Source organism: Protobothrops mucrosquamatus, unplaced genomic scaffold, assembly GCF_001527695.2.
Source record: "Protobothrops mucrosquamatus isolate PMUCROS unplaced genomic scaffold, P.Mucros_1.0 scaffold553, whole genome shotgun sequence".
NCBI lineage: Eukaryota > Metazoa > Chordata > Lepidosauria > Squamata > Viperidae > Protobothrops > Protobothrops mucrosquamatus.
In genome coordinates this window covers 275,384-300,547 of record NW_015386856.1, presented here as the reverse complement: position 1 = coordinate 300,547, position 25,164 = coordinate 275,384, and the positions used below count along the sequence as shown (strand labels likewise).

The window sequence follows — 25,164 nt, the reverse complement described above, 5'->3', positions numbered from 1 at the left end:
GCCAAAGAAGCAGCTGGAGAGGGACGTCTCCTCTACCGCCTCCATCTCAGCCATCTGCCTGGGCACAGCTCTTGCAGATACAGGCTGTGCTCCCACTGGTGCTGTTCAGGAAGAGGAATGGCAGCCGGCCTTCGGGACACTCAGGGGAGATCTGTGGGGGTTGAACGCCATCTCAATGGCCTCCTGAGTTAAGAGAGAGGCTTTTCGGAAGGAGGACGAAAGCGTGAGGTGCACGGACACCAAAATGCTCCCACCCAAGTGTGGTTCTTAGAGCAAGCACCTGGGATGCTGCCTCCCTCCGGCACCCCCCTGCCGCCTCCTCCTCCTCTTCCTCCTCCTCCTCCTCACCCCCCTACGGCAGGCCGAACCTGCCCCACACTCTAATGCAGGAGCTGCTCCGGACTCTGTTTCTCTCTCACTTCCTCTGGGTTGTCTGTCCGCTGCTCCCTGTGCTGTCTGTCTGTCTCTTCTCTTTGCTGGATTCTGACCTCTGCTTCCCTCTCGCTCGGCTGTCACCTGCTGCTCAGCCCAGAGAGCGCGACGTGATCCGGAATTTGCGCCTGGTGAGTGGTCCTGCCTGGTTCTGCATGGCACCCCTGCTGCTGCTCCCGGCACCCTCTGGGGAGGAGGCCGGCTGACGTCCACCGCCTCCTCGCTTCGCAGAAGCCGTGTCCCATCCGTGCCCTCCGAAAGCTTTGACCCGTAGCTGCTGACGGGAGGCTGGTGCATCACAGGCAGGATCCCACGGAGTGGGCCCTTTGGCAGCATGGCTGTCCCCTTGCCCGGAGCCCCGGGCGTTGCGGAGGGGATCCAGGGTGGCAGACAGGCAGGCGTCTCTGTGGCCGGCTCCTGGCAATTCCTCCTTTTCCGGAGGGGAATCCAGCATCGTGCTAAGGGTGGCTTTGTCAGCTTCTCTTGCAGCGGCCAAACTTAGGATAGTCCCAGGATGAGGACGCTTCGGCTAGGCGGGGATTGCTGGGGGGGGGGGCGGGTGGAGAGGTGGGGGTGAAGGTCTTTTCTCCCCTGCATTGTTTCTTGGCTCCTTCCGCCATGCTGGGCCTTCTCCGCGCTTCTCAGGCTCCTGCCTGGGAGCTCCCTTTCAGCCAGGGTGGGAGGGAAGAGACCCAGACACACACCCCGGCCTCTCCAGGGCCCTTACCTGAGCCTCCTTTGCCCACAGCCCCGGGAGAAGGGAAGGATGCGCTTCCACAAGCTGCAAAACGTGCAGATCGCCTTGGACTACCTGAAGCACCGGCAGGTGAGCCCCCGGGGTGAGGAGCCTGGAGAGGAAGGGGTGCAAAGGCAGTGGGGGTCCTTCGGTCACTGTAACTCTGCATGTGCGTGCGTGCCCCCACAGGTGAAACTGGTCAACATCCGGAATGACGACATCGCCGATGGCAACCCCAAGCTGACCCTGGGCCTCATCTGGACCATCATCCTCCACTTCCAGGTGAGGCCGGCTCCCCCAGCCTTCCCCCCCTGCTCTGCTCTGCTTGCTCTGGCGGGCAGGGCCTCTCTTCCGCCCCTCCCTCGCCTGGGGGCCAGATTCTTGTAAGAGGCGCCTGCAGCAGGCTGGATCTCCCCCCCCTCCTCTCCACCCAGCACAGGCGTTTAATGGGCAGGGAGGGTGCTGCTCAGAAGCCTCACGGGGCCAGCCCGGGCTGGTGGGGGGGAGGAAGGCTGGGGGAGTAAGCGAGGAGGAGGAGGAGAGGGTAGGAATGTGGGCTGTGGCTGGGAGAGAACAGGATGCTGCGGCTTGTGGGGTGACTCACCCATCAGTCGCTTCAGGACACAAGATTTTCCACTGAGTGCTTGGCTTGGGTGGGGCGGGGGGGCACGCAGGCCTTGGCGTTCCCCAGATGCAGGGATGGGTCTGGCTTAGGAGGGCATCCGCCGCTGCGTCTTGTGTGTTGGACCGAGGCAGCTACTGAGGGCGGCTCATTTCTGGCTGCCAAGGTGCCCCCCAAGGCACTCAGTGGAGGGCCAGGGCCATGTCTGGGGCATCGGGGCCACCGGGGGCCACACAGAGAATCAACCCCCTCCTTGAGCCGCACATGGCAGCCCTGGAGAGGCAGAGGGGCAGTCCAGGTCCGGGTGCAGAAAGTGGCCGAGCCTTGACGTGTCCCTCCTTCCCCCAAGATCTCGGACATCCAGGTGACCGGCCAGTCGGAGGATATGACGGCCAAAGAGAAGCTGCTCCTCTGGTCGCAGCGCATGGTGGAGGGGTACCAGGGCATGCGATGCGACAACTTCACCTCCAGCTGGCGCGATGGCCGCCTCTTCAACGCCATCATCCACAGGCACAAGTAAGGGGCGGGGCATGGGGCGGGTGGGCAGGGGCCCACTGAAGGGGCCCTGATGGAAAGGGCTGCAGGGCTCCACCCAGGAGGAAGCCACACATGTCGGATGGAGGCCCCAACCCCAGGCTGCCCTGTTTGCGAAGGGAGAAAGGGGGTCGCCTCCACCTTCCTTGACAAGTGAGGGAGGGGTGGGCTGGGGCCCCTCTGGCCCGGCCCCTCTCTCCCCCTCCCAGCTGACAGAGGGGAGGGGCCTGGCACACCTGCTGGTGCCCAGCACCCACTCCCGGGTCAAGGATGGGAAGCTGGACCAGAGGGCAACAGGTGGACCCTCAGCGGACGGGGAGGAGCAGCTTGTGATGCCCCGTGAAGGAGGGAGTTCCTTAGGCTTGTTGCTTCTGGAAAGCCAGAATCTCAGTGGGTCACGAGTGGGTCTGCTCCAAGCTGTGGGCTCCCCCTGGGACCCCTCCTGCGCCCTGGATTTTTTCACACCAGGCACAGACGGGGGGCGGTTGGGGGGGTATGCTTGAAAGCAATCATTCAGAGTGCCGAGAACCTGAGGGGGACTGCAGCACGCCTTGAGGACTGGAACCTTGGGCTTTTCCAATTGTTGGGAAGCTGATCGCTCCAGCTATTTCTGTGCCCCCTATTTTAAGGAGCAGGGTCTGGAGGCCCAGGGTGGCCTCTTCCAGGCACAGACCGATGGAAGCGCCACGGGGGGCACAAAGGCTGGTGTGGCCACAGCTGGTGCCAGGGGAGGCTGGGCACCCCATCGATCGGTACATGAATTCCCCCATTGATGGGCACAACCAAATTCAGGGCCCGTCCAGCCCCAGGGGCAGCCACTTCGCTTCCAGGGGAAGGTCAGGCGCAGAGTTGGGACCCAGTCGAAGCTTCGCCCTCTTCTCGGGCTGAGCTGGGGGGGGCCTCTGACCACAGTCTCCACCTCCCCCCTCTGCAGGCCGATGCTGATCGACATGAACAAGGTCTACCACCAGAGCAACGTGGAGAACTTGGATCAGGCCTTCTCGGTGGCTGAACGCGACCTGAGCGTGACGCGCCTCCTGGACCCGGAAGGTACCGGGACGGGCTGCCCTGTGGGCAGGGTGGGGGCTCCTTTTGCAGGGGTAGCACAACACCCCCTTTCTCTTTCCCAGATGTGGATGTGCCTCAGCCAGATGAGAAGTCCATCATCACCTACGTGTCTTCCCTCTACGATGCCATGCCACGAGTGCCGGACGTGCAGGATGGGATCAAAGCCAATGTGAGCCTTGTGGGGGGGGATGGAGAGGGGAGGCCTGGCCAGTCTGGGGGCTCAGGGCGTGACCTCAACACTCACCATCTTTTCCCACATGCACACACCGCTTAGGAGCTGCAGCTGCGCTGGCAGGAATACTATGGTGTGGTCAGCCTGCTTCTGCAGTGGATCCAGCACCACACAGTGACCTTTGAAGAGAGGAAGTTCCCTGCCAGCTACGAGGAGATCGAGGTGAGAGTCCACCAGGGTCAACTCCTGCCTGGGCCACCTCCCTCTCTGGCTGGGGTGCAGCCTTCTTCTCTTGGGGGCAGGATGGTCCTCCCTTCTGGGTTTGGGAGGCATCCCATGGTTTGGGGTGGTGGTGGTGGTGGCAAAAGGACTCCCTGAAGAGGCATGGGAATGTCCTTCTGTGGCCAGCTCTGCCCCCAGGAGGGTCACTGGCTGCTTTGGCAAAGTGCTTTGGGGCCTCTCCCTGACCCACCGTGCCCCCCACCACCATTTCCCACCTCGCTCTCCCACAGATCTTGTGGCACCAGTTCCTGAAGTTCAAGGAGATGGAGCTGCCCGCCAAAGAGGCTGACAAGAGCCGCTCCAAAGTGATCTTCCAGTCTCTGGAGGTAAGCCCGAATCGCCCCCTTGCTTCCCTGGCGGGGCCTGAGGCCCTGGGCCTCCGGCATGCCAGCCTGCTAGAGGAGAGGGTGGGGTGGCCTTCCTGGGCCCGTCGTCAGCAGCTCCCATCTGCTTCTGGCTCCACTAGGCTGCTGTGCAAAGCGGGCAACTGAAGATCCCTCCCGGCTACCACCCACTGGACGTGGAGAAGGAGTGGGGCAGGCTGCACGTGGCCATCCTGGAGAGGGAGAAGCTTCTGCGCTCGGAGTTTGAGAGGCAAGCAGAAGTGCCTGGCAGAGCGCCTAGAGGGGAGCTGGGGGCGCAGGGACCGGAGTCGGGCACTTCCTGGGAAGGGAGCAGGGAGCCCAGCAGGCAGGCAGACGGACAGCGGCTCCCTCCCAACCGCAGGCAGCCCAGCCCAGCCCTAATGGGAAACACAGGGCTGGTGACTCACCACCCGCCTCCCTCCCCCCCTGCTGTATTCCTCAGGAAACATCTGGGCGAGGGGACAGAGTGAGCCAAGGCAGCCTGGGACAGCTAGGCTGCCCTTCCCTGGCACTGGAGGGGCGAGAGCTGAGCCCCAGTGGGTGGAGGGTGCCAGCAGGGAATTGGCCAGGACACTCCGTCATTTCCCTCCCGCTCCCCTCCGGCCTTCCTAGGTTGGAACGGCTGCAGCGCATCGTCAGCAAACTCCAGATGGAGTCCGGCCTCTGCGAGGAGCAGCTCAACCAGGCGGACACCCTGCTGCAGTCGGTGAGCGGCCGCTCTGCTCCGGCTGGAGCCCCTGAGCCCAGGACCAGGAGGAGGGGGGGCGAGGCCTGGTGCTCTGCCAGGCTCAGGCTCTTTGGTTCCCTTCCTGCAGGACATCCGGCTGCTGAACGCAGGCAAGGCGTCGCAGCACTTGGCGGAGATTGAGCGGGACCTGGACAAGGCCGAGGCAATGATCCGCTTGCTCTTCAACGACGTGCAAGCCCTTAAGGATGGGCGCCACCCCCAAGGGGAGCAGATGTATCGCAGGTCAGTAACGCTCCTCTCCTGCCCTTTCCTCACACGGGGGCCAGTCTTTGCATGGGAGAGTGGTGCTGGGGCCAAGGAGCAAACACCCTTAGGGGCTTAGGACCCACCTGGAAGGGAGCCTCTGCCCCTCACTGACCAGCCAGTGTTGTGTGCACTGCCCTCTGGTGGTGGTAGCTGCCCACTGCAATTTGCAACCTCTGCAGGAGCAGCTGCAGCCGCCCTCATTGGGCCTGGATGGGGGAGCTCTGGCTGCTGTCCTCCCTGCAGGGAACCCCCATCTATAGCACCGCATTCCCTTCTCCCCTGCAGGGTTTACCGCTTGCACGAGCGCCTTGTGGCCATCCGCACTGAGTACAACTTGCGCCTGAAATCTGGGATAGTCCAAGTGTCCGTGCCAGTCACACAGCGCCCGCGGCCAGATATGGATGATGTCACCCTGCGCTACCTGCAGGATCTGCTGGCCTGGGTGGAAGAGAACCAGGCCCGCCTCAATGCAGCCGAGTGGGGCGTGGACCTGCCCACGGTGGAGTCGCAGCTTGGCAGCCACCGCGGACTGCACCGCTCCATTGAGGAGTTCCGCCCCAAGATTGAGCGAGCCCGGGCGGACGAGGTAGGTAGGGGGCAGGGGATGTCAGGCCTGGGGGTCCGAGAATGCCAGCCTCCTAGCAGGGCTTGCCGAAGGAGGAGGCTCCCGTGTCTGCATAGTGGTAGTTTCATGTTTGTCCTTTGCCCACCGCAGGCCCAGCTCTCTCCTGGTCCACAGACCTCATACCGGGACTACCTCAGCAAGCTGGACGTGCAGTACGAGAAGCTGCTGGTGAGCAGATGGCCGGGGGACGGTCGGGCAACAAAGGGGGCGCAGGCAGAGTCCTTGCTTCTCTCCCTTGGGGATGCAGTGGCATTGGGGGCCCCGGCACTCTTTGCCCCGGTCAGTGTCCCTTCGCTGGCAGACAGGGTTCCTCTCCGTGCTGGGCTGAGCCGGTGTGGCCTGTGTCTTGCAGAGCTTGTCCAAGGCCCGGCTGCGGCACCTTGAGAGCCTCCAGGCCTTCGTGGCTGCAGCCACCAAAGAGCTGATGTGGCTGAATGAGAAGGAGGAGGAAGAAGTGAACTACGACTGGAGCGAGCGCAACAGCAACATGGCTGCGAAGAAGGAGAGCTACTCGGTAAAAACCGCCCTCCCATTGGCCCCGAGCGAGGAGCCCGGCTGCCAGGCCCCGGCTGACCCCTGGATCTGTGCTCTGTCACTCTCTAGGGCCTGATGAGAGACCTGGAGCAGCGGGAGCGGCGCGTCAAGGAGATCCAGAGCACGGGCGACCGGCTGCTGCGGGAGGATCACCCAGCCAGGCAGACCGTGGAGGTGGGCGGGGTGGGGGAAGCACCAGCGGTCATGCCTGCATCACGAGGAGCCCTTGTCAGATGACCGCTCCCAGCCCTTACCCACTGCCCCCCCCAAGCGGGCACTCCGGGGTGTGGGAGGGGCTCCCTGGCATCCCTCTGCTGGCTTCCCCACCCACTCTGCTCTGTTGCTCCCTGCAGGCCTTCCAGGCGGCCCTGCAGACCCAGTGGAGCTGGCTGCTGCAACTGTGCTGCTGCATCGAGGCTCACCTGAAGGAGAACAGCAGCTACTTCCAGGTAGTCCTGCAGGAAGGCCGGGGGGGGGGGAGAGGGAGAGGTGTGCAGCCTCCAAGCAGAAAAGCAGAACTCTTGACGGGGACCGGCTGGCCTTCGTCCCTCTGGCTCCCTCTGGCAATGCGGTGGAGATGACAGAACCCCAGAGGGCTCTGCATCGTTCACCACCCTCTTCCTCCCCCTCCCCCCCCCAGTTCTTTTCTGACGTGAAGGAAGCGGAGGAGTTTCTACGCAAGGCTCAGGAGACGATGAAGAAGAAGTTCACCTGCGACCGGTCCATCACAGTGACCCGCTTAGAGGACTTGCTGCAGGACTCCCTGGTGAGGGTGGGACTGGCCCCCTCCCCTGGCCCCAGCCGCCTCCTTTCCCTTCCACTGACCCCGGCTGCTTCCTTCCTCCCACCCCCGCTTCAGGAGGAGAAGGACCATCTCACACAGTACCAGAGTCACCTGGCTGGGCTGGCCAACCGGGCCAAGACCATTGTCCAGCTGAAGCCCCGCAGCGCAAGCCCCCCTCTCAGGGGACGGCTGCCCCTCCAGGCGGTCTGCGACTACAAGCAAGTGGAGGTGAGTGAGGAGGGAGGCCGTGTACCGAGGCAGGGCGGGGGTGGGGCTGCCTCTGGGCTGCCTCTGCTGAGCTGCCCCCCCTTTCTGCCCACAGATCACAGTGCACAAGGGAGATCACTGCACCCTCCTGAGCAACGCCCAGCCCTACAAGTGGAAGGTTTTGAACGCAGCCGGGAAGGAGTCCCTCACCCCCTCCATCTGTTTCCTGATCCCCCCACCCAACAAGGAGGCCCTGGAGGCTGTTGGGAGGTACGTGCTCCTCACCTGGACCCTGGGCCGGCAGTAAAGGCTCCCCCCCCCTTCTTCAGCAGGCCATCGCGCCCACCCTGCGCCCCCGGCTCTGGGGCCAGGCGGAAGCTGCAAGCCAAGCTTTTGCCCCCTCCCTGGCCTGAAGAGAGACAGCCCTGACTCCCCCCCCCCCGGATGTCCCTTTAGGTTGGAGACGGTGCACCAGAAGCTGCTCGGCACTTGGCACCAACTGCACATCAACATGAAGAGCCTTCTCTCCTGGCAGTACCTGCAGCGGGAGATCCAGCAGATCCAGTCCTGGTCCCTCCTCATTGTGAGATCCAGATCCTCTCCTTCTTCCCCTCGCCCCAATGCCAGCTTTCCTGGCAAGCCCAGTCCGACAGCAGACCCCCAGGAAGGGTCTGCAGGGCCTGCCCTCCCCAGACCTGGCCCCGAGTGGGTCGGGGTTCCTTGGGCTGGCTAGGGGGATGGGCAGGAGTCACCCGGGGGGGGGGAACTGGCAGTAGGGAATGATGCCCCTCTTGGGAAGAGGGTAAAAGCCTGGCAGGCCCCTGAGGGTTCTTTATCATTGTTTGGGGTCCTTCTGAGGGGCCCTTCCTAACTATTGATCCAAGCAGTGTCCAAGAAAGCGGAAGCCCCTCCAGGAGGCTGGGACCCCAGGGCCACCACAGTCCCCAACCAATAGAGCCCCCACCAGCAAGGCCATGTGCAGACTGGGGGGTCTGGGTGGGGGTGCGCTTCTCAGGAGAGGGGAAGAGGGGGCACTCAGTCTGAAGGGTGGGTGGGTTGTAGGCAAGGGGGCCGTAGAGAACTTAGCCGAGAGCTTTACAGAGAGGACCCACTCCTTTGAATCACGCTGGGGGCAGTACAGTTAGTGGAGAGGGCCCAGCTGCCTCAGCCCCAGGGGCCTGCAGGGGCCTGTGCGCTGCCCCATCCAGGTGTCTCCGAAGCAGCCCAGGTAGGGCTCAGGATGTCAGGCAGGTCAGCCAGCTGCATCCTTGCCAGCCCTTGGAGCCCCCTGAGCTTCATTGCTTGGTGCGGGCCGAGGGACGCCAGGCAGCGCCACCCATCTGTCAAGGAGGGTATAGCTCTGCCCGGGGTGCCCCTTGCAGAGAGGGCTGTGTTAAGTGTTGGCCCCGCCCCCTTTGGGGGCACTGGGGCTGGTCAGCCAAGGCTCGGAGGTTGCCCTGGGGAGATCTTGAGGGGCCAACCTCAGCTGGCTTGGCTGGGGTTGTCTTGGGCTCCCCCGACAAGGCGTGTCCTTCGCAGTTTCGGACGATGCCCCCCGAGGATTACCGGCAGACGCTGCGCAGCCTGGAGACCCACTACCAGGAGTTCCTGCGCAACAGCCAGGACTCCCAGAACTTCCATCCGGACGACCGGCTGCAGGCGGAGCGCGATTACACCGTCTGCACCCAGAAGTACGAGCTGCTGCTGCGCGGACTGGAGAAAGGTAAGGCCCGGAGTCCTTTGCGGGCCGTGGCCCTTGGCCAACCTGGGGTCTGCGCTTTGATTTCAGGCTGGGCCTCTCCCTTCGACGGGCTCCCTGGGTGGCCTTGGCAGCCCATCCCTGCCCCCTCTCGACCGACCGCAGCCAGGAGCAGTGCTGGTGTCCATTAATCCCAGGCTTGGTTTGGGGGGGCGGCAGGGGAACAGGAGGAGTCGCTGTGCAGGAACTTCATCTCCCAGCTGAAGGACATCCGCCTGCAGCTCGAAGGCTGCGAGTCCCGCACCATACACAAAATTCGTTCTCCGCTTGACCAAGATCCCGTTAAGGAATGCGCACAGCGCATCAGTGACCAGCAGGTATGGCTTCCCTTTGCACGGAGATCAGCACAGCTGCAGAAGCTGATCGTCTCTCCTGGGATCTCCTCCAGGGCACAGGAGACTCTTCTCCTGCCCCAGACCCAGTCCAGGGAGGGGGAAGGAGCCCCAACTGCCCAGGAGAGGCACTGGAGAGGCCCCAGTGCTCTGGCCACGGAGGTGCTGCCTACCTTCCCATCTTGAATCGGGATAGGGACATTCTCCCTTGCCCGGGAGAAGGGTTGAGGTCCGTACTCGGGGCTTCCTGGCCTGGGTCCCTGAGGTCACTCCCCTCCCCTCCCCTCAGGAGATCCACCTGGAGCTGGAAAACCTCCAGAAGAGCTTGGGCAAAGTGAGCGCCCAGACAGAGAAGGTCCTGGCTCAGCCAGAGCAGGCCGGTTCGGCCCCCCTGCTGCACTCGGAGCTGGATATCACGCTGCAGAAGATGGGCCAGGTGTACAGCCTCTCCAGCATTTTCTTGGAGAAGTAGGTGGCTCTTCGCTCCGGCCCGATCCTGCCCGGCTGTGGGGACAGAGGGGGCGGGGAGGAGGACAGGCCTTGGGTTTGGCCACCCTTGTTCTTACTATAAACTCAGCAGCAGCAGCAGCAGCGACTCTGAGATCCTAGCTGGGGAATTGGGTCATCCTGGAGACGCTCTGATCCAGCTCCTCGCCTTCCAGAGGCCCCCTCGGCTTTCATGTCCTCGTGGGGTGACTCCATCGGCCACCCCAGCCCTCTGCTCAGCGCGATCATTGTGTCGGCAGCTCGTTCCCTTCGGCTCTTTGTGTGTCTCACAGCGAAGGGGCCTTGCAGTCAGAGCCCTCCAGGCTAGAGATGCTCTTTCTGGGTCTCAACATCCCTTTGACATCCAGCTAACTCCGTTTTCAGTTTTTGAAGGTTTTCAAATGGCTGTTTTTATGCTCCTGCTCCCCGCTGTGTTTTTTAAAGAGGATGTGGGCTAATTCGTAGATGCTTTGGAGACTAAAGGTTGCTTAGAGAACTTTGTTTTATAGCAACTTCCAAATACCTGGTGTAACTTGCACCCCAGATAACAGAATAGCAGAGTTGGGAAGGATCTTGGAGGTCTTCCAGTCCAACCCCCTGCTTAAGCAGGAGACCCTAGACCATTTCAGACAAGTGGCTGTCTAGTCTGTGTGTGTTAGAGCACCCACAACTTCTGGAGGCAAGTCGTTCCAATGATTCATTGTTCTGTCAGGAAATTTCTCCTTTGTTCTGGATTGCTTCACTCGATTAGTTTCCATCCATTGTTTCTTGTCTTGCCTTCCAATGCTTTGGAAAATAAGTTGACCCCCCCCCAATCTTTGTGGCAGCCCCTCAAATATTGGAACACTGCTATCATGTCCCCCCTAGTCCTTTTCTCTAGACTGGCCATACCCAATTCCTGCAACCGTTCTTCATATATTATAGCCTCCAGTCCCCTGATCATCTTTGTTGCTCTTCTCTGCAGTCTTTCCAGAATCTCAACATCTTTTTTATAATGTGACCAAAACTGGATGCAGTATTCCAAGTGTGGCTTTATTAAGGCTTTATAAAGTGGTACTAGTATTTAACACGATCTTGATTCTATCCCTCTGTTAATGCAACCAAGGATTGCATTGGCTTTTTTGGCTGCTGCCACACACTCCTGGCTCATGTTTAGATGATTGTCCACCAGGACTCTGAGATCCCTCTCACAGTTAGTGCAGTTGAGCCAGGTTACATCTAACCTGTACCTGTACGTTTGTTTTTTCTTGCCTACATTGAGTTTCATTGTGTTGAATGGGCAACCTTGTCCAGCTGCTGTGTTTGAGCTGATTTACCTCTCCTGCAGGTTGAAGACCATCCACCTGGTCATCCGCAGCACCCAAGGGGCTGAGCAGCTGGTCCAGAGCTACGAAGAGCAGCTCAAGGATGTCCAGGCTGTGCCGTCTGACCTCAAGGTTGTTGAGGCTACCAAGGCAGAGCTCAAGGTGACCGGCCAGACCCACAACTGCCAGGGGGAGAGACCACTGGGCCGCCCGATCAGGGAGGGCTGTGGCTGGGAAGAGCTCGTACGACCCTGACCCCCACCCCCCCTCCCTCTGTCTTTGTCCCACAGAGGCTGCGTGGGCAGGTCGAGGGGCACCAGCCAGTCTTTAGTGCCCTGGAAGCGGAACTGGCCAAGGCCAGTGAGGTGAACGAGAGGATGGTGAGAGGCCACAGCGAGAGGGACCTGGACTTGGATCGCTACCGGGATCGCGTGCGGCAGCTCCTCGACCGCTGGCAGGCTGTCCTGGCCCAGATCGACCTGCGGCAGCGGGAACTGGACCAGCTGGGGCGCCAGCTGCGCTACTACCGCAACAGCTACAGCTGGCTGATGGAGTGGATCCAGGATGCCCGCCAGCGCCAGGAGGGCCTCCAGGCCGTGCCTATCACCAGCAGCCAGCAGGTGCGGGAGCAGCTGCTGCAAGAGAAGGTAAGGCTGCCCGAGGGGAGGCGGGGCCCGGCTGGGGCGAGGCCCCTTGAAGCCCAGCAGCGGGAGGGCTGGCAGGGCTGAGAGGGGGCCTCCAGGGTGGGGGTGGTTAGTCCCACGAGATTAGGCCTGGGCATTTGCAAAGGGAGGGGGCTCCTGAATGCAACCCACAAAGAGATTTTAGTAATTGTATACAGCTGGAAAACGCAGGCCGTTGGTTTTAGAAGGGGGAGCAAATGGGCCTTTCCAACCATCAGGTTTCCTTGGACACTGGCAGAGGTCCGGTTCAAAGACCCCTTTGGTGGATAGTGTGAAGCCCCTCTGCCACTTCCTCTGAGGCTCCTCTGCTAGAATCTCCCTCCAGGGAGGCCTCTTCTGGAGCTGTGGGGCCTCCCTGTGCTGTTGGCCTTGCGGGGGGGGGAGCGAGCGAGAGGGTGGTGGGCTTATTCCTTCTGCCTCTCCTTCCCCAGAAACTCCTGGAAGAGTGTGAGCAGAACTGGGAGAAGGTGGAGGAGTGTCACCGCCTGGCCAAGCAGTACATTGATGCCATCAAGGTAGGTGGGGGAGAGGTGGGCCTGCTGGAGGGGTTGGCTCTGCAGGCTGGGGTCCCCCGCCTGGGCTCAGGGGGCTCCAGCAGCAGGCCAACCCCTCTTTCCTTCGAAGGATTACGAACTTCAGCTGGTCACGTACAAAGCCCAGGTGGAGCCCGTCTCTTCTCCTGCCAAGAAGGCCAAAGTGCAGTCTGCCTCGGACAGCATCATCCAGGAGGTGAGGGGCTGTCCCTGGGCGGGGCTGGTGGGGGGAGGGTGCCAGGAGTGGGGACAGAGGTTCCAGAAGGAAAGTCTGATGAGAAGAAAGGGGTGCCCAATGGGGAGGAGGACCCTCCTGGGCGCTCTTGGCCAGAGCTGGGGGGGGTCTTGCTTCTGGGGTGGCAGCGGTAGCTTCCCTTGAGACGAGGGTGCTGCAGAGAGCCGGTGCGCCTGAGCTGCTGCGCTCCTTCCAGGTGTTCCCGCCTGGGACTTTGCCCACGGCTTCCGAAGGGCTTCTGAAGGTGTTCCTCTGCTTGGGAGGAACAGGCCATCAGGGCTGATCTGAGCCCCTCCCTCCCCCCTTTGGCCTTGCAGTATGTTGACCTGCGGACTCAATATAGCGAGCTGACCACGCTGACCAGCCAGTACATCAGGTTCATTACAGAGACTCTTCGACGGCTGGAGGAGGAAGAGGTAAGGGATCCGGAGTGGGCCCAGCATGGCTTGGATGGGCTGGGGGGGGGGGCTGCTCCCTCCCAATTGGCTGTTCCTCTTCCCTGTCCCTCCCCTGGGCAGTTTGTGGCCCCACACGGGAGCCTCATGCATGGGCATCATCGCCCTGCAGGAAGAAGCTGTGCTTCCCAGATTGCTATGCCTGCTCTTTCTCCTCCTCCTCCTCCTGTGTCTGGGGCTGCTTCTGGGGCTCCCCTCCCTGCCCCTCTTTTCCTCGGATTTGCTGTGGTCTCCTCCCCTTTCTAACTCTTGGTTTCTGCCCTTCGGAAGCCTCGCTTCTTTGCCTGGGTTTGCTTGGGGCAGGTTGGTGCTGGTGGGGCTCTAAGGAAGGGTTGACCTCCAGAGGAGGGGGCTGCAGCAGCTTTTGTACCAGGTACTCCTTCACTCTGCATGTTCTCCCACCTTTGCACTCTCCCCGCAGTGGCCCTGCACTGATCACACAGCTGAGGGAGGGAGGGAGAGGAGGACCCGCTGGGTGAGAGGGGAGGGTCTGGAAGAGGAGGAGGGGGCAAAGGGGTAGGTCTTCTGCTGGGTCACTTTGATTTGCCGGCTTGCAAGGTCTCTCGCCCGCTTGGTGTGCTGTCTGGCCTGGATGTGTGTGAACGGTCACCTGCCTCCCCTACAGTCTCCTAGGAAGGGCTTGGAAGACAAATGTGTGCTGCGAATGGGGGAGGGGGGAGAGGAGCCTAGTGAGACAGCACAGTCCCCACTGTCGCGCTTGCTGCCCTCACATGCCCCTAGGCTGGATCTCCCCCGACCCCTAAGCTTTCGGACTCCTGGTCTGCTGGACATTCTGCTGCGTGGTGGCGGCACATTGCGCATGGTGGAGGTGTGCTCTTTTGTGCCTTTTTGGTCTTGGGTTTGCTTTCTCTGGTGCCCACCCGTCCGTTGGTGCTTCCATCCTTTTTGTGGGTGTGCCTGCTTCATTGCCTGCTGCCCTGAGCAAGAGCCCCTTGCCCCCACCCCGAAGCCTGGCCCTCCCATCTGCTCTTGTGATATTTCTCTCTCTCCCACCCCCCCTCCTCTCTGCCCCCTCCCCATAGAAAGCAGCAGAGCAGCTGAAGGAGGCAGAGCGGAAGCGCTTGGCGGAGGTGGAGGCCCAGCTGCAGAAGCAGAGGCAGCTGGCCGAGGCCCATGCCAAGGCCAAGGCTCAGGCCGAGGAGGAGGCCCGGGAGCTGCAGCAGCGCATGCAGGAGGAAGTCAGCCGGAGGCAACTGGCAGCCGTAGATGCTGAGCAGCAGAAGCAGAACATCCAGGAGGAGCTGCTGCAGATGAAGCTCAGCTCCGATAGGCAGATTGTGGCCAAGCAGAAGCTGATCGAGGAGGTGGAGATCAGCCACAGGAAAGTGGAAGAGGAGATCCACATCATCCGCTTGCAGCTGGAGGCCACTCAGAGGCAGAAGGCCGGGGCGGAAGGGGAGCTGCAGGCCCTGAGGGCCCGGGCGGAGGAAGCCGAGCGCCAGAAGAAAGCCGCCCAGGAGGAGGCCGAGCGCCTGCGCAGGCAAGTCAAGGACGAGGCCCAGAAGAAGCGGGAGGCGGAGGAGCAGCTGCAGGAGAAGGTGCAGGCAGAGCAGCGAGCGGCGCGGGAGAAGCAGAAGGCCTTGCAGGACCTGCAGCAGCTCCGTGCGCAGGCTGAGGAAGCTGAGCGCCGGATGAAGCAGGCAGAGCTAGAGAAGGAACGGCAGATCCAGGTTGCACAGGAGGCAGCCCAGAAGAGCGCTGAGGCAGACCTGCAGAGCCGGCGCCTCTCCTTCGCCGAGAAGACGGCCCAGCTGGAACTGACCCTGAAGCAGGAGCATGTCACCCTCACTTATCTCCAGGAGGAGGCCGAGCGCCTGAGGACACAGCAGCTGGAAGCCGAGCGGGCCAAGGAGGAAGCCGAGAAGGAGCTGGAGAAGTGGCAGCAGAAGGCCAATGAGGCGCTCCGGCTGCGGCTGCAGGCGGAGGAGGTAGCACACAAGAAGTCTCTGGCCCAGGAGGAGGCGGAGAAGCAGAAGGAGGATGCCGAGCGCGAGACCCGGAAGCGGAGCAAGGCAGAGGAATCAGCCTTGCGCCAGAAGGAGCTGGCCGAGGAGGAGCTGGAAAAGCAGCGCAAACTGGCTGAGGGCACAGCCCAACAGAAGTTCCTGGCTGAGCAGGAGCTGATCCGCCTGAAGTCGGAGATGGAGAATGGGGAGCAGCAGCGGCTGCTGCTGGAGGAAGAGCTCTTCCGCCTCAAGAGTGAGGTCGGCGAGGCTGTCCACAAGCGGAGGGAGCTAGAGGAGGAGCTGGCCAAGCTGCGGGCTGAAATGGAACTCCTGCTGAAAAGCAAGGCCAGGACTGAGGAGGAGTCGCGTTCCGCCAGCGAGAAGTCCAAGCAGATCTTGGAGGATGAGGCCGCCAAGTTGCGGGAGGTGGCAGAGGAGGCAGGTCGCCTGCGTGCCCTCTCTGAGGAAGCCAAGAGGCAGAGGCAGCTGGCTGAGGAGGAGGCTGCCCGGCAGCGAGCAGAGGCCGAGCGGATACTCAAAGAGAAACTGGCAGCCATCAACGAGGCGTCACGCCTCAAGGCGGAAGCCGAAATTTCCCTGAAGGAGAAAGAGGCTGAGAACGAGCGGCTGAGGCGGCTAGCGGAGGACGAGGCTTATCAGCGGAGGGTCCTGGAGGAGCAGGCGGCCCAACACAAGCACGACATCGAGGAGAAGATTGTGCAGCTGAAGAAGTCATCCGAGAGTGAGCTGGATAGGCAGAAGACCGTTGTCAATGAAACCTTGAAGCAGCGGCGCATCATCGAGGAGGAAATTCGCATCCTCAAGATCAACTTTGAGAAAGCCTCTGTGGGCAAGGCAGATCTGGAGCTGGAGCTCGGCAAAATCAGGCAGAATGCGGAGGAGATTCAGCGGAGCAAAGAGCTAGCAGAGCAAGAGGGTGAGAAGCTGCGGCAGGCAGCCCTGGAAGAGGAGAACCGCCGCAAAGAGGCTGAAGCGAAGCTCCAGAAGACTCTGGCTGCTGAGCAGGAAGCCGCCAGACAGCGCAAAGCCGCTCTGGAGGAGGTGGAGCGCCTGAAGGCCAAGGTGGAGGAGGCCAAGAGGCAGAAGAAGCTGGCAGAAAGCGAGTCAGAGAAGCAGATCCTGCTGGCCCAGGAGGCGGCCCAGAAGAAGATGGTTGCTGAAGAGGCCGCTCACCTGGCCGTGGTGCGCCAGAAGGAGGAGGAGTTGCTGCAGACCAGACAGCAGGAGAAGTCCATCCTGGACAGACTGAAGGAGGAGGCTGAAAGAGCCAAGAGAACAGCAGAGGAAGCAGAGTTTGCCCGCCTCAAGGCAGAGCAAGATGCCACCTTATCCCGGCAGCTGGTGGACGAGGCCGAGCGCATGAAGCAGCGAGCTGAGGAGGAGGCCCAGGTCAAAGCTAGGGCCCAGGAGGACGCAGAGAAGCTCCGCAAAGAGGCAGAGCTGGAGGCGGCCAGGCGAGCCCAGGCAGAACAGGCAGCCCTCAAGCAGAAGCAGCTGGCTGACATGGAGATGGAGAAGCACAAAAAGTTTGCAGAGCAGACACTGCGGCAAAAGGTCCAGGTGGAGCAGGAGCTGACTAAGGTCAAGCTGCGGCTGGAGGAGACAGACCATCAGAAGAGCCTCTTGGAGGAGGAGCAGCAGCGGCTGAAGGAGGAGGTGACCGAAGCCATGAAGCAGAAGGTCCAAGTGGAGGAGGAGCTGTTCAAGGTGAAGGTCCAAATGGAGGAGCTGATCAAGTTGAAAATCCGCATTGAGGAGGAGAACAAGTTGCTCATCATAAAGGACAAGGACAACATGCAGAAGATCCTCATCGAGGAAGCCGAGAAGATGAAGCAGGTGGCAGAGGAAGCTGCCCGGCTCAGCGTGGAAGTCCAGGAGGCTGCCCGCATGCGCAAGCTGGCAGAGGAGGATCTGGCCCAGCAGCGGGCTCTGGCGGAAAAGATCCTGAGGGAGAAGATGCAGGCCATCCAGGAAGCCACTCAGTTGAAGGCCGAGGCTGAGCTGCTGCAGAAGCAGAAGGACCTGGCTCAGGAGCACGCCCGGAAGCTGCAGGAGGACAAGGAGCAGATCCGGCTACAGCTGGAGGAGGAGACAGAGGGCTTCCAGAAAACACTGCAGGCCGAGCGCAAGCGGCAGCTGGAGATCACTGCCGAGGCTGAGCGGCTGAAGCTGCAAGTTACGGAGATGAGCCTGGCCCAAGCAAAGGCAGAGGAAGAGGCCAGGCGGTTCAGGAAGCAGGCCGAAGAGATCAGCGGGAAGCTGCACCAGATGGAGCTGTCTACTCAAGAGAAGGTGACCCTGGTGCAGACCCTGGAGATCCAGAGGCAGCAAAGCGATCAAGATGCTGGCAGGCTGAGGAAGGCTATTGCTGAGCTGGAGGTGGAGAAAGAGAAGCTGAAGCGGGAAGCCCAGCTGCTGCAGCAGAAGGCGGAAGAGGTACCTGCTCTGGTTGTGACTCCCCTCCCACCCCACCCCCAGGTTGAGCAATGCCCATCAGCCCCAGTCAGACAATTAGTCCACAGCCCCCTGTCTGAGCTGGCCTCATGCAGGAGAGAGAGGTGCCACTCCACGGGGTGGATACAGTGCAGTGGACCAGGTCCCCCGCCACAAGAGCCTGGCCTACTGCAGGACCCAGGCTGTGTGTTTGTGTGAGCATCGACTGGTCTCTCCCAATGGCCTGAGGGGGAGGAAAGGGAGAAGGAGGAGATGCTCTTGCTTCCCTGGTAGGGTTCAGAAGACATTCCCTGCTGGTTGCAGGCCTGTACTGATGACCAAGTGCCCTCTGCTTGTTAGATGACCGTTGTGGTAAGTTGTACTTTAGCAAGCGGCTGGTTATGTAGTCCCACAGCCAAGACGGCTCATCATTTCAGCTGCGAATTCTCTTTGCATCAAGGAAGCAAAGGAGAACACTAGGCGCATGGATTTTGTGTACCGTTGAAATAGAGTGTGCAAGCCACAGAGGCCATTCTGGAGTCTCCTGGTTCCAACAACTGCTTCTTACTGTTTCTGTCAAAGTCTGTTTGAATTTTGGCAGAACTGGGAATGGCAACTGAGAAGAGGGTGGGCAAGGAAGGCAGCTGGGGGAGGGGAGTGTTGACCCATCAACAGGCGATGCCCTCCTGGGAGTGGTCTGGGGAGGCCCCCGTGGGACCCCTTTGGAGGGTTCCTTGGGGAGGACTTCCAAAGATCTCTGCCACAAGTGGTGCCTCCCCCTGGGCAAAAGTGGAAGGTGACTCCACGCAGGTGGCAGCGGCCGGCCAAGTAAGGGTTGTTGTTCAAAGGTGTAGAGGGATTTTTTGTTCAGAGGCTTTAAACTGAAGGGGTTCTATGAATTGGTGATGGGTTTCGGAACAAGTCGCCCAACCCACTCCCCATTTCACTAATTTTCTTCTCTGGGAAAGCTCCTTTCGTGCTCAGTAAATAGAGAGTCCCTCTGACACCGAGGCCCGTTCAGAAGGAACAGGGCAGTGTTTCCTAAAATGAAACGAAAACGGTCCCATCTCCCTGTCTTCTGATTCCTTGATGTTGCTATGACAGGTAGTTCCTCCCTGATGACTTCTTTCCTTTTGAAGTGGCCCGACAGGATGCCTGTTGGACACGCAACCACTGACAGCTGCCTTTTAGATGACACCCCCCCCCCTTACTCTCTCTCCTCTTTTAACATCTGGTTGATACACTTTGTTTTCTTCCCAATCCAGATGCAGACTGCTCAGAAGGAACAGCTCCGCCAGGAGACACAGTTGCTCCAGCAGACCTTCCTGTCAGAGAAGGACACCCTCCTGCAGAAGGAGAGATTTGTGGAGGAGGAGAAGGCCAAGCTGGAGAGCCTCTTTCAGCAGGAAGTTAAGAAAGCTCAGAGCCTGAAGGCTGAGCAGGAACATCAGCAGAAGCAGATGGAGCAGGAGAAGGAGCAGCTGGAAGCCACCTTGAGGGATGCCCGGGAAAAGCAAGCGGAAGCAGAGAAGAGTGTCCGTCGCAAGCAGGAGGAACTCCAGCAGTTGGAGAAGCAGCGTCAGCAGCAGGAGAAGCTTCTAGCTGAGGAAAACCAAAAGCTCCGGGAGAAACTGAGGCAGCTGCAGGAGGAGCAACAGGCTGCTCTGGCTCAGACCCGAGAAATCATGATCCAGACAGATGACCTTCCTCAGGAGGCAGTTGTGTCTGCAGTAACAGCTCTGCCTAATGGTCAAGACATGCTCGACGGTGTCTCTCAAAATGGTGAACCTGAGTTGGCATTTGATGGCATCCGACAGAAGGTACCTGCCAAAAAGCTGGCAGAGGCTGGCATCCTGAGCCCAGAAACCTGGGAGAATCTGGTGCACGGGACAGTGTCTGTGCAGGAGGTGTCCCAGATGGAGGAGATCAGGAAGTACCTGCAGGGCAGCAACAGTAGCATTGCGGGGCTCCTGATCAAGCCCACCAATGAGAAAATGAGCATCTACCAGGCCATGAAGCAGCAGATCCTCAGTCCAGGCACGGCCCTCATCTTGCTGGAAGCTCAGGCAGCCTCTGGTTTCATGATAGACCCCATGAGGAACAAGAGGATCTCTGTCAGTGAGGCGGTAAAGGAAGGCGTGGTTGGGCCTGAGCTGCACAATAAATTGCTGTCTGCAGAGAGGGCGGTGACTGGATACAAGGACCCCTACACAGGTGAAAAGATCTCCCTCTTCCAGGCAATGACCAAAGACCTCATTGTTAAAGACCATGGGATTCGGCTTCTGGAGGCCCAGATTGCCACCGGGGGCATCATCGACCCTGTCAATAGCCACCGCCTACCTGTGGACATTGCATTCAAGCGAGGCTATTTTGATCAGGAGATGCAACAGGTCCTCTCGGACCCCACAGATGACACCAAGGGCTTCTTTGACCCCAATACCCAGGAGAACCTTACTTACCTGCAGCTGATGGAAAGGTGCATGACTGACCCCGAGACCGGGCTAATCTTCCTGCCACTGACAGACAAAGCAGCCAGAGGACAGGAGCTGGTCTACACGGATCAAGAGGCCAAGGACATGTTCAGGAAAGCCACGGTCTCTGCTCCCTTTGGCAGATTCCGGGGAAAGACCGTCACCATCTGGGAGATCATCAACTCCGAGTATTTCACTGAGGAGCAGAAGCGGGAGCTCCTGCGTCAGTACAAGACTGGGAAGATCACGGTGGAGAAGATAATTAAGATCATAATTACTGTTGTTGAAGAGAGTGAGAAGAAGAGCCAACTCTGCTTTCAAGGCCTCCGGGCTGCAGTGCCGGCGGCTGAGTTGCTGGAGAGCAAAATCCTCAACAAAGAACTCTACAATCAGCTGCACCAAGGCAAGAAGACGGTGAAGGAGGTCGCCAATATGGATGCCATAAAAACATACCTGGAAGGTACTGGCACCATTGCGGGCATCTTGGTAGAATCAACAGACCAAAAGTTACTTCTTTCAGATGCAATGAAAAGAAACCTGTTGAAACCTGAGGCGGCCCTGATCCTTCTGGAGGCCCAGGCTGGAACTGGGCATATCGTTGATCCCGTGAGGAACGAGAAGCTTCCTGTGGATGAAGCGGTCCGAGCAGGAATGGTGGGGCCTGAGCTTCATGAGAAGCTGCTCTCTGCAGAGAGGGCTGTAACCGGCTATAAGGATCCCTACACAGGGCAGGTAGTCTCCGTTTTCCAAGCACTGAAAAAAGATCTCATTCCTAAGGACACCGGGGTCCGGCTGTTAGATGCTCAGCTTGCCACTGGAGGCATCATTGATCCCGTGCACAGCCATCGCCTCCCACTTGAAGTTGCCTTCAAACAGGGCTACTTCAGTGAAGAAATGAACAAGGCCTTGTCTGATCCGGCTGACGAGGTCAAGCTGTACTATGACCCCAATGTTCAAGAAAACCTCACTTATGCTCAGCTGCTGAAGAGGTGCCAGGTGGATAAGCAGACAGGCCTCCATCTGCTCCGTCTTTCGGATGAGGCCATACAGCGTCATCAGGAGGAGCTCTACTCAGATAGTGCCATCAAAGAATCCTTTGATAAGTCAACAGTTGAAGTTCCCGCCGGCAGCCAAAAGGGCAAGACAGTGACGATCTGGGAGCTGATCCACTCAGAATATTTGACTGAAGAGCAGAGGAGAGAGCTGATACGGCAGTTCAAGACTGGCAAAGTCACCATTGAGAAGGTCATTAAGATAATTATTACAATTATTGAAGAGAGCGAGGCCAAGAAACAAGAAAAATTGACCTTCAGTGGCCTGCGAGCACCAGTGCCTGCTAGTGAACTGCTTGAGTCCAAGGTCCTCAGCAGGCAGCAGTACGAGCAGCTCAGAGAAGGGAAGAAGGCAGTGAAGGACATCGCTGAAGTGGATGCGGTGAAGAGGTACCTGAAGGGGAGCGACTGCATTGCTGGGATCTATGTGGAAGAAACCAAGGAGAAGCTGAACATCTACCAGGCACTGAGGAAAAACCTGCTCCTGCCCAGCACAGCAACTGTCCTCCTGGAGGCCCAGGCAGCCACTGGGTTTATAGTGGACCCAGTAAGGAACCAGAAGCTGCATGTCAACGAAGCAGTGAAAGCCGGCCTTGTGGGACCAGAGCTGCACGAAAAGCTGCTCTCTGCTGAGAAGGCTGTCACCGGCTACAGAGACCCTTATTCTGGGAACACCATCTCTCTCTTTGAGGCTATGAGAAAGGGGCTGATTGTGCGGGAGCATGCCATCCGCCTGCTGGAAGCCCAGATTGCCACCGGGGGCATTATAGACCCCGTGCACAGCCACCGTGTTCCTGTGGAAGTGGCCTACAAGCGCGGCTACTTCGATGAAGAGATCAACCGAACTCTCTCAGATCCCTCAGATGATACCCAGGGTTTCATTGACCCCAACACCCAGGAGAATCTTACCTACTTGCAGCTGAAAGAGAGATGCATTGAGGACCCCGAGACTGGCCTTTATCTCCTGCCTTTGAAGCAGCCTGAACGGCCAGCGGTGGTGGAGAGAACCCAAGTATACACTGAGGCAGAAACCAAGAAGATGTTTGAAGAAACACAAATTGACATTCCAGGAGGAGAGCTTGCTGGCTCCTCCATGTCCCTCTGGGAAATTATGAACTCTAATCTCCTTCCTGAAGAACAACGTAAAAAACTGATGGAAGAGTTCCGTTTAGGCACCCTGACGAAGGAACGCATGATCATCATCATCATTGAGATTATAGAGAAAACGGAGATTGTCCGCCAGCAAGACTTCACCTCCTATGATTACATTAGGCACCGCATCACCGCTGAAGATCTCTACGAGGCCAGGATAATCTCTCTGGAGATATTCAATGCGCTGAAGCAGGGCTCCAAGACCATCCAAGAGATTCTGGAGATAGAGACCACCTGGAAATATCTTTATGGTACTGGCTGTATTGCTGGCATCTACATTCCATCTAGCAAGCAGAAGGTCAGCGTCTACCAGGCCCTCAAAAAGGGGCTGATTAACCCTGAAGTTGCTCGAACCTTGCTGGAAGCCCAGGCTGCCACTGGCTTTATTATTGATCCCATGAAGAACGACAGACTTACAGTAGATGAGGCAGTGAGGAAAGGGGTGGTGGGCCCAGAAATGCATGATCGACTCCTATCTGCTGAAAGAGCTGTGACAGGCTACCGAGATCCTTACAGCGAGCAGAAAATCTCTCTCTTCCAGGCCATGAAGAAGGATCTCATTCCATCTGAAGAAGCCCTCCGATTGCTAGATGCCCAGCTGGCCACAGGAGGAATTATAGACCCGTACCTGGGTTTTCACTTGCCCTTAGAAATTGCCTACCAACGTGGCTACTTCAATCTGGAGACCTTTGACAGGCTTTCTGAGCCCAGTGAGATCCGCAGCTACATAGACCCCTCCACAGATGAAAAGCTCAGCTATGCTCAGATCCTCAAGCGATGTAAGAAGGATGAGAATACAGGCTGCCTCCTCCTACCCCTTTGTGACACTCGGAAGCTGACTTTCAGGGGGCTGAGGAAGCAAATCACAGTGGAGGAGTTGGTACGATCAAAAGTCATGGATGAAGCCACTGCCCAGCGACTCCAGGAAGGCCTAACCTCAGTGGAGGAGGTCTCTAAAAAGTTGCAGCAATTCTTAGAGGGCACCAGCTGTATTGCTGGAGTCTACATGGACTCAGCCAAGGAAAGGTTGTCTGTATATCAAGCTATGAAGAAAGGCATTCTCCGGCCAGGGACGGCTTTTGAGCTGCTGGAGGCCCAGGCGGCCACAGGGTACGTTATCGACCCCATCAAGGGTCTCAAGCTGACTGTGGAGGAAGCAGTGCGCATGGGCATTGTAGGCCCGGAATTCAAAGACAAGTTACTTTCAGCCGAGCGGGCAGTGATAGGTTACAAGGACCCTTACTCTGGCAAGATAATATCCCTTTTCCAAGCCATGAAGAAAGGGCTGATCCTGAAAGATCATGGGATTCGTTTGCTAGAAGCTCAAATTGCTACAGGAGGTATTATTGATCCCGAGGAGAGCCATCGCTTGCCAGTTGAAGTGGCGTACAAGAGAGGCCTTTTTGACGAGGAAATGAATGAAATCCTCCTGGATCCAAGTGATGACACCAAGGGGTTCTTTGACCCAAACACTGAGGAAAACCTGACTTACCTGCAATTGATGGAAAGGTGCATCACTGACCCTGAGACTGGGCTGTGCCTCCTGCCCCTGAAAGAGAAGAAGCGGGAAAGGAAGACCTCGTCCAAATCCTCTGTCCGCAAGCGCAGGGTGGTGATTGTGGATCCAGAGACTGGGAAGGAAATGTCTGTGTATGAAGCCTACCGCAAAGGCCTCATTGACCACCAGACCTACCTGGAACTCTCAGAACAAGAGTGTGAATGGGAGGAAATCACTATCTCCTCCTCTGATGGGGTGGTCAAGTCCATGATCATTGACCGGAGGTCAGGACGGCAGTATGACATAGATGATGCCCTGGCCAAAGGCCTGATAGACCAGTCTGCCCTGGACCAGTATCGCTCAGGGACCTTGTCCATTACTGAGTTTGCAGACATGTTGTCTGGCAATGTAAGTGGATTCCGATCCAGATCTTCCTCTGTGGGCTCTTCCTCTTCCTATTCGGCAAGTCCTGCTCATGCAAGACCCCAGCTGACCTCCTGGAGTGATCCCGCTGAGGAGACTGGCCCAATTGCTGGCATCTTGGATACAGATACCCTGGAAAAAGTGTCCATTACGGAAGCCATGCACCGCAACCTGGTAGATAACATTACAGGCCAAAGGCTACTGGAGGCCCAGGCCTGCACAGGTGGGATCATTGATCCAAGTTCAGGGGAGAAGTTCCCTGTTGCAGATGCTGTTAATAAGAGCCTGGTCGACAAGATCATGGTAGATAGAATCAACCTTGCTCAAAAGGCTTTCTATGGCTTTGAGGATCCAAGAACCAAGACCAAAATGTCTGCTGCCCAAGCCTTAAAGAAGGGCTGGCTGTACTATGAGGCCGGCCAGCGGTTCCTGGAAGTCCAGTACCTGACCGGTGGGCTGATTGAGCCAGAGGTGCCTGGACGGGTCTCGCTCGATGAGGCCTTGCAGAAGAACACTGTCGATGCGCGCACTGCCCAGAAGCTTCGGGACGTCAACACTTACTCCAAGTACTTGACCTGTCCCAAAACCAAGCTGAAAATCTCCTACAAGGACGCCATAGACAGGAGCATGATCGAAGAAGGGACGGGCCTCCGTCTCCTGGAAGCCTCCTCACAATCCAGCAAAGGCTATTACAGTCCTTACAACGTCAGTGGCTCCGGTTCCACCTCCGGCTCCCGGCCAGGTTCACGAACAGGTTCCAGACCGGGCTCCAGGCGAGGAAGTTTTGATGCCACCGGCTCCGGCTTCTCCGTCTCCTTCTCTTCCTCCTCCTACAGTTCATCAAATTATGGCCGCAGATACGCACCAGATCCCAGCAGCAGCAGCAGCGGCAGCACAGATGCAGCTGACCTCCGTGGCACCCTGGCATATCCAAAGGGAAGCTGTGGGTGGAAAGGAAACTGTCCCCCTCTTGAACTGCCTGGAAAACAGCTGCCTGTGGCCTAA

General features: G+C 58.9%; 1 protein-coding gene across 1 annotated transcript; it reads left to right on the top strand.

Annotated features, from left to right (window-relative positions):
- Nucleotides 1–1,183: 1,183 nt before the first annotated feature.
- On the top strand, nt 1,184–25,164 carry PLEC (plectin). The gene is made up of 29 exons (XM_029284373.1): nt 1,184–1,258; nt 1,358–1,450; nt 2,140–2,306; nt 3,259–3,374; nt 3,455–3,561; nt 3,667–3,786; nt 4,077–4,172; nt 4,313–4,440; nt 4,824–4,917; nt 5,027–5,181; nt 5,491–5,791; nt 5,921–5,998; nt 6,183–6,344; nt 6,434–6,538; nt 6,718–6,813; nt 7,005–7,130; nt 7,224–7,376; nt 7,471–7,625; nt 7,812–7,938; nt 8,895–9,078; nt 9,274–9,431; nt 9,736–9,914; nt 11,260–11,398; nt 11,527–11,883; nt 12,351–12,434; nt 12,544–12,648; nt 13,005–13,103; nt 14,186–17,566; nt 18,829–25,164. Exons 1-29 carry the CDS (start codon nt 1,199–1,201, stop codon nt 25,162–25,164), a joined length of 13,461 nt encoding a protein of 4,486 aa, XP_029140206.1. The 5' UTR covers nt 1,184–1,198.